The following is a 12,278-nucleotide window of genomic DNA, read 5'->3' on the forward strand; positions in this document are numbered from 1 at the left end:
CACTGCAGTGTCGGAGTTGCAGGCTGGGTTGAACAGGGAAGTGTAAATAACGGATGGCTGGATCCATCACTTGTGTAAATTGTCAGTGGGGCTGATTTATGTCCCACCACTCCCCACAGAGTTGTTCAAGCTGGATTTGATGCCTGCATGCCTTCAGCTGTCAGCATTTGGAAAGGGGGAGAATGGGAGTTTAAGGCAAAATCCAGGTGGGATTCAGAGCTGCTGGCACCAGTGTGAATCACAGAATCATTACAGTTGGAAAAGACTTTTAAGATCACTGAGTTCAAACACTCACCTCACAGTGCCAAGCCCATCACTAAACTCACCCATGTCCCTCAGCTATGCGTCTTTTAAATATCAGGGATGGGGACTCCACCACCTCCATGGGCAGCCTGCTCCAATGCCTAATAACCCTCTCAGGGAAGAAGTTCTTCCTGATATCCAATCTAAACCTTCCCTGGGGCAACTTGAGCCCATTTCCTCTTGTCCTATCATTCATTACTGGAGAGAAGAAATCAGCTCTAGATTCAGCCTCCGGAGCAGCTCTCATCTGAGGGGTCCATGCGTGGGCTGAGGTAACCCTGGCTCGGAGCTGTGCTCTGGGGCTCTGTGTGGAGCTGCCTCACCCCCCTCCCTCCCTCCCTGCAGCTGTGGTGTGGCTGTGTCAGTGGCAGCGAGGTGAGAGCGATGCATGGAGGAGTGCCAGGGGGAAGCTGCGAGTTTAATTGCCGAGCTAAAAGGCTTTGAGGTGACGGTGCCCACTGAGTGGGCTGCGGGCGATGTCTGGGAGAGCATTTCCCTGTCTCCAGTGTGCTCCCGTCCATCCCGCTCAGCGACATGTGAAATCCAGCCTGGCAGTGGCAGCCTTGGCTCACCAGTCTCGGGCGTCTCTGCTCTTCCTTTGCTGTCAGCGCCTTGAAATATTTCCCTGTCCCTTCATGCTGGCGTCAAGAGATGTGGCTCCCTGTGATCAGCGCTGGCTTGTGCTGCCCTTGGAGGTTTGGGTCTTGAAAGTGTCTCTGCTCACAGATGAGCTGTCAGCTTTTCTAACACCCCCTTTGCAGATGCTGACTCGTACCGAAGGGCTCTCGGATGAGCGGCGATTAACGAGCATGGAAGAGAACAAGCCCTGGCTTTGCAGCCCAAGCCTTTCAGCAAAATCAGGAACTATCAATTAACATCAAGACATTGCTCTGAATTACAGACCTGTGGGAGTGAGCTGGATTTGGCTCCCCAGTTCTTCCTCCCACAGTAAAGGTGAACCACCCAGGGTCCCCATCTTTTCATGGCTGCTCTTTTCCATCAGCTCTTCTTTGCACTGGGCTGATCCAAACTGCTTGACCTGGCTCCTGTCCCGGCCTGAGGGCTGCCCTTGCTGTCTTTGCCCTGTTCCCAGCCTGGCATGCTGTGAGGAGGGCATTTGCCTTGGTTTTAATTAGTGCCTAGTGTGTTTGGCTCTCTTAAATGCGATTAGAGAGAGATTTACTGGCTTGGACTACAGCTCTGCCATCCGTGGGGCCACGCTGATGTATGTCTGGATCTGCCTGGGCTCTGAGAGAGTGAGAGGGCAAATGGAATCTGGCTGATGGGTGCAGAAGCTGGATTTTTAGAGTAGGTTTTCCTGCCTCTTAGGTTGGTAGCAGAAGCTCAGAGGAGCACCTGAGCAAGCCATTCCTTCCAGAGAGCTCACACCCATGCTTATGGCTGTGGGCTTTCCCCTGGGAATGACTTTTGGGGAAGAAGGGGATCTATAAGCAGTGCCCTACATCTCTTTCAGTGCTCACCATTCCTCTTGGCACTGAGTCTCTCCCTTCTCTTTGCCGACATTGCTTGTTTCTTGCCTTCCTTGATCTATTTTTTCTCCCTTGCCCTGGGGTGGATGGAAAATAGGACTGGTGGGTCTCTGACACGACTTGAATGTTGCTCAGTGGCATTTCTAATAACAGGGAGATTTCATCCTTTTCCCCGGGCAGGCTCACCCATTGGGTGCCAAAGTGCCAAGAGAGTCAGAGTGTGGGTACGAAAGAGTCTCGCATTGGCTGCATAATGAGATTTTGCTGAGCAAATTAGGACAAGGTCTCTGGGTGGATGTGGGGCTTGGGGGAAGACAACTGTGGGCTGGTGGTACCACCCCTACCTTCAGGCCGGTGTTTTTGCTTGGGGTTAAGAGAACGACTTTCATGGGATATTGGGTTTAATGAAAGGATTTTGCATGATTTAATTATGTGCAATCAGTTGGAGTGCCCTGATTAAGTAAATTCCAGTCCTTGAACAATATAGCCATAAGGTTTTCCAGCCATGCTTAATGTAAGGTTGCCTTTGGAATGAGGAGAGGAGATTAACAGGAGAAGGCTCAAAGTTCGAGTGCATGGTCATTCCAGGGGGTGAGCTGGGCCTGTGTCCTGTTCTAAGCTGGCCATACTCAATATCCAAAACCCCAGTTATAGCTGGTGCCAGTGACTGCCCCTCTGGGAAGCACATGCAGTGAGTTTATCTGAGAGCCTTAGGGCTCATGGCGGTGGCAGAGCAGCTGAGTGGGGGTTATGCTCACGAGTCAGTCACAGGGACTGAAAGACTGTAATTATTCTCAATTAGATGACTTTCTGGGAGCTGAGCTATTAAAGCAAGAGGCCCTTTTGGCTCTCTTTGCCTCCTGGCAAGAATGCAGATGGGACCGAGTGACACTGGAGAGCCCAACAAATGCCACTGGAGTGTCACAGGCGAGTGCAAGATGGAGGTGACAGACGCATCCTGGGGAGCTGTGGGAGCAGATGCTGCTTCAGGGTTTCTCACCTTATTGCCTCCACAAGGAGAGGGTCAAATAATGTTTCTCCATGACTCAATTTACCTACTCTTTAAGAAAACATGAGCCAGCAGCGTGCCCAGGTGAGCAAGAAGGCCAGTGGCACCCTGGCTCGTGTCAGCAGTGGTGTGGCAGCAGGCCCAGGGCAGTGGCCGTCCCCGGTGCTGGGCCCTGGTGAGGCCGCAGCTCGAGTGCTGTGTTCAGTGTTGGGCCCCTCACTGCCAGAGGGACACTGAGGGGCCGCAGCGTGTCCAGAGCCGGGCAGCGGAGCTGGGGAAGGGGCTGGAGCACAAGTGTGCTGGGGAGGGGCTGAGGGCCCTGGGGGTGTTCAGCCTGGAGAAGAGGAGCCTGAGGGGAGACATGAGCACTCTGCAACTTCCTGACAGGAGGCTGTAGTGAGGTGGAGGTCAGTCTCTTCTCCCCAGTAATGAATGACAGGACAGTTGCCCCAGCTGAGGTTTAGATTGGAGCTGAGGAGGAACTTTTTCCCTGAGAGGGTTGTCAGCCCCTGTCCCAGGCTGCCCAGGGAGCTGGTGGAGTCCCCATCCCTGGAGCTATTGCAAAGCCGTGTAGCTGAGGTGCTGAGGGACATGGGTTAGTGATGGGCTTGGCACTGTGAGAGGACGTGGTGGACTCAAAAGAGCTTAAAAGTCTTTTCCACGTGAAATGATTTGGTGATGGTATGAAAATCTGTGTCCTTGGTTCCCACAGCGGCGGGCTGCCAGCAGGAGGAGAGCGTGACGCACTGTGCAGCTCTGTGCTTGCGCGTCTGTCGCATCCCTGGATGCTGTTTTGGGGTCAGCTCTGACCTGCTGAGCCTCCCCCCTTGCTAACGCTGCCCGCAACTAGCGATGCCTCCTGTGTGGAACAGGAGAGCTTTGGACTTCAAGGACCTTGAAAAACCACCCCCATCCCACACCTCGGGGCCCTCCGAAATGCCCAACTCCCCGCCCGCCCCCGCGTCCCAGTGCAGACGCCGGCAGAGCAAAGCCAGCGCCGTTCCCAGCTGCCATCAGAGCCGCCTCGGTGACTCAGCAGCCGTGCTGAAAGCTCCCTTATTTATTTAAACGGCTGAGCTCCCGCTTGGCTGAGCATCCCTCGCAGCGATGCTGCCGCTGGGCTGGCCTCGGCCGCCACTCAACAAGGAGGAGAGCGATAGCCGGCCCCCCGAACCCCCCGATTCGCTCCTGGTGCCATGGCTTTGACTACCTGGGCTCTCGGCCCTGCGCTGCGGCTCTGCGCCGCCGGCCCTGCCTGCTCCTGGGAGATGCTGCCTATGGCCAGAGCAGGTACCTTCTCCCTTGCTTTGCTTTTCCCCGGGATGCTGGGTTGGATCTCCTGGGATGGGGAAGCTGCTCTGGCTGCTGCTGCTGACCTTCAGTGTCATCTTGTCTAATTTTTTCTTAAATAGTCTGTGCCAGGCTGGGCTGGAGGAATGTGTTGTGGCTGGGGGGTTTTGCCCTCATGGGTGGATGCCTTGTTCAGGACAGGAGCTGTGGCTGCAAGGGTATGAGGGGTCAGGGTGGTGGGTGCTAAAGGAAACTGGTATGTGAGAAGAAATGTCTGAGACCCGTGTTGGGTAGCCTGGTTTTGCAGGGTAGGGGGGTCTATTGCCAGCCCCAGAGTTAGAGTTTGGTGCCTGGAGAGGGGGGGTCCTATATAGACCAAGCACAGGGCTGATTTCAGCCCTGGCATCAGTTGGGTTTGTTGCTCCCTGGAGAGTTCTTGGAGAGAGGAAGTAAACCAAGGGCAAAATCTCTTTCTGTCATTTTTACTCTGCTTTTTTAAGGGTGTCTGTCCCTCTGTGTGTCCAGGCAAGGGTTTGAGGAAGGAAAATTTCTGTTTTCATGTAGACAGAGTAAAAGTGCCCTTTCAGTGCCCTGCTGCAGGGAGCTTATCGTTCTTACTAGACACCAGAAGGTCTCCCCTAAAGGCACCACACTGGCCTTCTGCTGGGCTGTGGTGGGATCCTACCTGCTGGTGGCCTGATTTGCTTTGGATTGAGCGTCGTTCCTGCCTTCCTTGTCCAGACTCAGTTCATCCTCCTGCCCCATGGGACTGATGAGGCACCCAGGTCCCCTCTCTGGGAAGGTGCTTTGTCTCTTTCGCTCTTTCCTGCTGCTGCTTTCTTTAGGTGAGGTCTTAAAAACTTCCTACTTCTGGAAGACGAGGTCATGTTAGGTGAGAGGGAAGGCAAGATTAGATTTAACGATGCAATTATTATTGATGGGATCTGTATTGTATCTGCTCTTTATCTTCATTCATCAGGATGAGGATGTTGGATTGGGAATGCAACTGAACTCTTTGCTCTTCTCCCAAGGCCAGGAATGGACATTAATGCCAAAAATACCCTAAAGTCACAGTTCTGGAAGTGAGGGAATTACCAAGGTGGCAGTGAGAGGTGGAGGGGACCTGGCTACTTGGCTGATGGGATGACTTAGAGGGAAACTCTCCAGGTATTTTGCAGGAATTGCTCATGGCCCTTGCTGGGGTGCCAGCAAGGTGAGATAAGTCACACTGCCTCGGCCCTCCCAAGCAAGGGGAATTTATTAAGAGGATTCAGAAGATAATCAGACACTTGTCTGTGTGAATGGCAAATGAGAATTTATTAAGCAGCCAGATTAAAGGTACTTTGGAAAAAGAACAAAATCGATTGAAGGCAGCTGAGAGTGGGGAGGGAGAGCAGCAGCTATGAGACTGAGAAAATATAGGATAGTGGGAAGAATCATAAAATAGAATTGTTTTAGTTGGAAAACAGCTTGAAGATCCTCAAGTCCAACTCCTCCCCTCACAGTGCCAAGCCCACCACTAACCCATGTCCCTCAGCACCTCAGCTACATGGCTTTGCAACAACTCCAGGGATGGGGACTCCATCACCTCCCTGGGCAGCCTGGGACAGGGGCTGACAACCCTCTCAGGGAAAAAGTTCTTCCTCAGCTCCAATCTAAACCTGCCCTGGTACGACTTGATAGGAATGACCTCCATCAGGCATAAGATTTAGTTCTGCCCTGAGAGAATCTGGCTTTGAGCCCCCATGCCAGTACGAAGGCTTTGCAGGGAGAGCACAGGAGGTGGAAGGAGCTCTTTGTCACCACATTCTTGGGCCAGGGCATCCCAAAGGGGACCCACAAAGCAAATGACAGCTTTCAGGTGGGGTGTGATTTGCCTCCACAATGTGGGTAGCTGCCGTCTCTCAGGAAGTGAGTGAGGCCATTGCAGGAAGTGAGTGGTGCCTGTGCCTGAGCTCATGCGTTCCAGCAAGAGCAGTCACCGGCTCCCACCGGTGCAGCCTTTGTCCCCTCAGCTTCTGTTTCTCAGCAGCGGTTGCCAAAATTCAGCCCCAAATTACTCACACTTCCCTGGGTTCCCAAAGGCTGACACCAGTCTCCTTCACAGGGTCCAGAACCTAAGTAATGCCAGGCCCCAGGGAAAAAATGCATTGAGGAGGGGGATCCTGGTGTGCAAAACCCTCAGAGTAGCACTGAGGAGGCTAATGCCTCCAGCTTACTCTTTTTTTCCCTCTTCCTTTATTTTTTTTTTAAACAAACTGCAGACATTCATAAAATGGTGGGGGTTGGCAGGGCTCTCCAGAGCTCATCCAGTCCAACCCCCCCTGCTCAAGCAGGTTCCCCTCGATCGGGGGGGCACAGGAACGTGTCCAGGCAGGTTTGGAAACCTCCTGAGAAGGTGCCTCCACACCCTTCCTGGGCAGCCTGGGCCAGGGCTCCCTCACCTCAACACCAAACAAGTTTTTATTCATCAGTGGCCAGGAGTCAGGAAAGTGCTGGTAAAGCTGTATGCAGGGGAGTGTATCATAGTGGAGGTGCCCATGGATGTTGAACTCTCTGGTGCTGCAGCCATCCCTGTGCTTTGTGTGTGTGGGAGCACGATGGATGCTCGTGAGTCCACCTGGACCACTGGCCATTCCAAAGCCAAAAGCAGGGGCATCCATGACTTTTGTGGCCCTGAGAAACAGGCTATGTCTCAGGAAGAAATATCCAGGTCACAAATGATCCTTTCCTCTCTTGACGGCTGCCTGAAAGCTGTCACAGCCACATGTGAGAGATTTGGTGCTAGGGCTCATTGCTTTGCTCTGTGTTGGGTGAAGCTGATGCCCACTATTCACTGGCCTATGGAATTGCTGCTGCTGAGAGGGGGTTTGTCTCTCTGAGACAAACAGCTGAGAGTCTGTGCAGGGCACGGGTTGTGCATCACAGACAAACTGCTGTCATGTCTGAAGCCCCTCAAAAAGAAGGGCTGGGTACACTTGTGGTAGTGTCCTGCAAAACACAGATCACTTGGTGTCCCCCTCAGGGGAGAGGGACCACACTCTGGAAGCCCAAAGTGAGGGGGGCAATGGAAGGTATTTGGTGTTTCTCATCAGCTCAGCTTTGGAGTTGTAAACAGGAAAATGTGTTTTCCTTTCAGAGCCTTCATAAGATAGTCTCTCTTCTTGTTGTATCTTGCTGTCTCCAGCAGCCTGTGCTTTTTGTCTCTGCAGGCTCAGTGGGGAATGCAGGGCAGGTTGTGAGTAGCGTATCCTCATGTGAATGGCTGGAGGAAAGCTCTTGGTCTGAGGACCTGCTAAGGAGGATCTTAAAATACAGACACACAGATTTAGGGGAACTTTGGATGTCTTGGTCTCTGGGGGCAGCGTTGTTGGGTGTGAGAAGCAGATAACCCTACAGTGCTATGTTATATGATGCTGGTCACCAGCAATTCCCTGCTTCTTAGCTGCAGTTTGCTTACCGTGGGTTTTTTGGCTGCAAAACTCGGGGGTGTCATCAGCTTGGTGTCCTGTCCTCTTCCTGGGCTTTCCCAATGAATGCAAGGATTTTTTTTCCACTGAGGCCACCTTCATGCAGAGCTTTGCCTGGGGACTGATGGGCTCTGTCTCCTCATTTCCAGGTGTGTGCGGCTGCTGCGGCGCTCTGCGTCCTCGCTACAAAAGACTCGTCGACAACATCTTCCCTGAGGACCCAGAGGTAAATGAGGTGCTGCATTTCACACACCAAAGCTCTGAGGCTCGGGTTGCAGGGATGTTGTGTGACCTGCCCAGAAACAGCTTCTGGGAGCTGGGTGGTGCTTTGACTCTGTAAGTCTGTGCCTGGAAGGATGGATTTTCCTTTAAAGCCTGTTTGTGCATAGAAATGCAGAAGCAGCTCCTCCAGCCACATTGGCCTGGAGGGACAAGTTTCCTTTCCCAAAGATACTGGGCAAATATCGTGCATGGATGGATGAATGGATGTGAGGATGGATGGATGTGAGGATAGGGGACTGGACCTGAATGCGTACATCCTTCTCTTTGCAGGGTAAGGAAGGCATCTTCTATGAGCAGGGGTCTCTTGAGGCCTCAGCCAGGCTTTCAAGCTCAAAAGCTGCTTATGCTTCCAGGATGCAGGGAAGTTAGTCCCCAGCTTGCTGCCTCAATGAATTGGAGATGGGGAATGCCCTGCCAGCTGCTCTTGGAGCAGCCTAAATCCAGCCTCTTTGTCTCCTTTTCACAGCAGAGATTCAAAGGCAGTGGAAGAGGGGCTCTCAGCTGGGGGTAATGAGGCTGGGATTACCCAGGGAGGTAGTGAGTGCCTGTTTTGTCATGGTCTTGGCAACAAAACTGAACAGAGAGGAGGGAGCACCACTGTTTTCCACGCTATGGGGGATTGGGGCTGGCAGCTTGATGTGCTTGTGTTGCTTGGCCGGCCTTTGTAGCCTGGAAGTGGTGATGTCCCCATTTGCCTCCCATCTCCTTTGGGGCTGGGGCATTGCTATGGACTGACAAGTAGTTTGTATTTACAGTGTGGGGTGCTCGATGGAGGCTCGCACTGGGGTCACCTCTGGTTGTGGTGCATCAAAGAACCCTCAGCCGAGGCTAGAGGCAACCCTCGTTTGCCTTCCCTGGGGCACAATGAGTGGGGAAGCTCTCAGACAGGACTGGTGTGCTCCAGATCTCCAGCATCACTGACAAGATTTGCTACGGAGGTGCTCCTGATATTTGCTGGATCTGGCGGTGAGGCTATGAGCCCCTGCACTGCTCTCTTTCAGGATGGGCTGGTGAAGACCAACATGGAGAAGCTGACATTTTACGCCCTGTCTGCCCCAGAGAAGCTGGATCGCATCGGCGCATACCTCTCTGAGCGCCTGATCCGGGACGTGAGCCGCCACCGCTATGGGTAAGGACTGGGAGGCTGTTTCAGCCCCTGCCGTAATGATGATACACCACTAGATAGAGGAAGCTTGGGTGAGTGGGAGGATGTATGGGGTATGCAGCTTCTGCATGCTCCAAGATGTCCTAAAGCTACAAGCACATTACAGAGAGAACTGAGTGTGTTCTGCCTCGGAAAGTGAGACATGCAGGGATGTGCAAAGTTCTTGCAAAGTTGCAAGGGCCCAGGCAAGCTGGAAGCCACGTAATGTTTCCCAGGCACCATATTCTCCATGCTTGAGGAGTCTGTGCATGCATGGTGATGGCAGAATTGCCATCTTCAGGAGTCTGTGGCACCTTCCTGGCCTTTAAAAGCCCACAGTGGCTCTTCTAGAGCCAGGTGGAAGTCTGGCTAGGTATTGGCAAGCGACTAAACAGGGTTTAGTAACTTCCTGTCTGCAGCTTGCTTGGAGTTATTTAGGACAAGCTGGGGTGTGTTGCACCCCATGCCCATCTCTGTTGAGCTATGATGACGTGGCACAAGTGGGAGTGAGGATGAGGGGCAGCACTATGGCGCTTTCCCAGAGAGCACGTGATGGGGAGGCATTGGTCTGTCTCAGGATTGCTTTTTACTCTGTCCTGCTTATCTGCCTGCCTGGGCCCCCTTCCCTTCATCTTCCCTCCCCTGAGAAGCATCACGTCTAGCAAGGCTTTGCTGTGTTTACTGCAATGAGAACAGCACCTGTCTGGAAATAGTATGACTGCCCTGGTTAGAAACTCGGGGGGAGCACGGGAGGGCTCTTTCCCTTTGAATTAGCTCCTGGATTGACTCTTGTTGTCTCCAAAGCAAAGCCATGGCAGACAAACACGCCTCAGCTTCATGCCGTGAACTTCAGCCTGTCTTATCCTGGGGGAAGAGAAGCAAGCAGCCTGCCTAAAGAGTGTTAAAGTTGGAAAACCTTCAAAGCCTCATCTGCATCAGCCATCATCGGGAGTGACAGGACATTCAAAGCTCTGCCTGATGTTCTGTGGTTAAGTGGCTGTTAACAGGCTCTGCTTGCTATGTTGCGAAAAGAAAAGCTTTCAAAGATTTTTTGACATCTAATGACAAGCCTCGGCGGGTGAGGGGGGAAGAGGAATATATTCCTTCCTCCACAGCCTGTGCATATAGGCACATAATTGGGTTGGAGCATGAGCTAATTTTCAAAGTCTAACTTTGAAATGCCTGAAATGGGTCTGGATCAACCTTTGGTGTTGGCTGGAGCAGGAGTCTTGCCCTGTGCAGATACCACAGTTGGGTTTTAAGAGAGTGGCTGAGCACGTGGGTTCCTGTCCTGCATGTGAGACAAAGGGAGCCTTGAGCTCAGGACGGTTGAGTGTCACAGAATCAAAGGAGAAAGTGCTCTGGTTTGAGTTTGCAGCAATGCAACCCACCACCTCTAAGAGGATGGCTGGGGCAGTGCCAAGGTGACAACTTCACCAAGTGTTCCTTTTCTCTCTTGACTCCCAAAAGAGAAGCCATACTATTGGAATAATGTTGGGCATAGAATGCTGTTTTCAGCCTTGTTTCCAACAAGAGTCACAGAATCCTAGGATGGTGGGGGTTGGCAGGGCCCTGCAGAGCTCATCCAGCCCAAGCCCCTGCTCAAGCAGGTGCCCCTCAATCAGGGGACACAGGAACATGTCCAAACGGGTTTGGAAACCTCCTGAGAAGGAGTCTCCACACCCTCCCTGGGCAGCCTGGGCCAGGGCTCCCTCACCTCAACATCAAACAAGTTTCTCCTCCTGTGCCACTGGCACTTGCTGGGTTCCAGCTTGTGCCCGTTACCCCTTTTCCTGGCGCTGGCCACCACACAACAAACACTGGCCCCATCCTCTCCACACCCGCCCTTTAGGGATTTGTCAGCATTGATGAGGTTCCCTCTCAGCCTTCTCCAGGCTGAACAGCCCCATGTCCTGCAGCCTTTCCTCCTCACAACGATGTTCTAGTGCCCTCAGCATCTGTGCTGGCCTCTCTCCAGTAGTTCCCTGTCTCTCTTGAGCCAAGAAAGGAACTTGATTCTCTGTGCTGATTGTTGGTTGCTTCTTCATTTTTTTTTCCCCTCTGGGCTAGTTTTAACCCACTTTGACAGATGGGTAGGAGCCTCACAGATCCAAGAAATAAGTTGGCTGCTTATTTTCACAGCATCTTGAAGAGCTGCAGTGGTGCCTGAAGGACAGGCTGTAGTGTGAGCTCAACCATGCTACGAGACACCAGAGAATGTACTCGAGACTGGTGCCAGATTTCAACAGCTATGGTGTCTCAGGAGCAGGGTTTGACCTTTCTGTGTTTTACCAGCTGGAACCTGGAAGTCCAAACACCCACAGAGGGCAGTTGTCTTCCCAATTGCCTTCCCAGTAGCTGGGCAGCTCCTGCCAGCAGTGCTACTGGTGAGCTCTGTGCTTGTGGGTTTCCCTGTTGCAGCCCTAGTTGGTGGCTGCTACATGCTGCCTTGTCTGCAAATCCTTTTGTGCGAGGAGCTGGTTCCAAACAATAAAGGTTAAAGGAGGAATTGTGCTTGATATCAAGAGATTTGGGCTTACAATATCCTGCTTTCAGCCGTGGCAGGAGATCTGGGTTCAATGTGAGTTGCCATGGTACAGATTCACAGCTGCACGGAGGGCAGAGGTCAAAAGGAGGTTGTAAGGAGCTGCAAAGTTTGTTTTACTCCCACCTCGAATCAAAGTCTACTCAGAGTAGTCAGAGGTTGGGATTTGCTCCTTTGTCAGGCTGTGTTCACACAGTGGGCAACCAGCAACTGGAAGTCAGCATGGAGATGGGCAATGAAGGTGGACAAGAGGGGCCTCAAGTTGCCCCAGGGGAGGTTTAGATTGGAGCTAAGGAAGAACTTTTACTTCCCTGAGAGGGATGTCAGCCCCTGTTCCAGGCTGCCTGGGGAGGTGGTGGAGTCCCCATCCCTGGGAGAGGTTGGACTCGAGGAGCTTAAAAGTCTTTTCCAACTGAAATGATTCTGTGGTCATTGCACAAGCAGCCCATCCAGGGGCTCCAACCACCACCTTGGTAATGAACCAAATGCTGTTGATGCAGAAAGCACCACAGGACCAGTCTGTGAACAGACTTGGGCGGAGGAACTGCTCCAGTTTGTCTTGGAAATATGAAGCAAAACCCAAGAAATTATTCATTTGCAGTATGATGAACTTACCGCTTCTGGAATGGGCACCCCATTGAGATTCATCACTGAACACGAGGTTTTTACAGCTTCTTCTTGGAGGCCGGAGTGCAGCAGGACTGGTTTAATGAACAGCCTAAGAGACGTGCTGTGGAAGCTTGGA

At 52.5% G+C, this 12,278-nt stretch overlaps 1 protein-coding gene across 3 annotated transcripts in view; it reads left to right on the forward strand.

The window, feature by feature from the left end:
• Positions 1-12,278, forward strand: part of EFR3B (EFR3 homolog B) — a 46,742-nt gene that overhangs the window by 5,217 nt on the left and 29,247 nt on the right. For all 3 annotated transcript variants that reach the window (XM_061989781.1, XM_061989782.1, XM_061989783.1), the window contains exons 2-3: positions 7,712-7,788; positions 8,846-8,973. In XM_061989781.1, coding sequence (XP_061845765.1) covers positions 7,712-7,788; positions 8,846-8,973 — 205 coding nt within the window. The remainder of the gene's footprint in view (positions 1-7,711; positions 7,789-8,845; positions 8,974-12,278) is intronic.

This window comes from Colius striatus, chromosome 2 (genome assembly GCF_028858725.1).
Source record: "Colius striatus isolate bColStr4 chromosome 2, bColStr4.1.hap1, whole genome shotgun sequence".
NCBI lineage: Eukaryota > Metazoa > Chordata > Aves > Coliiformes > Coliidae > Colius > Colius striatus.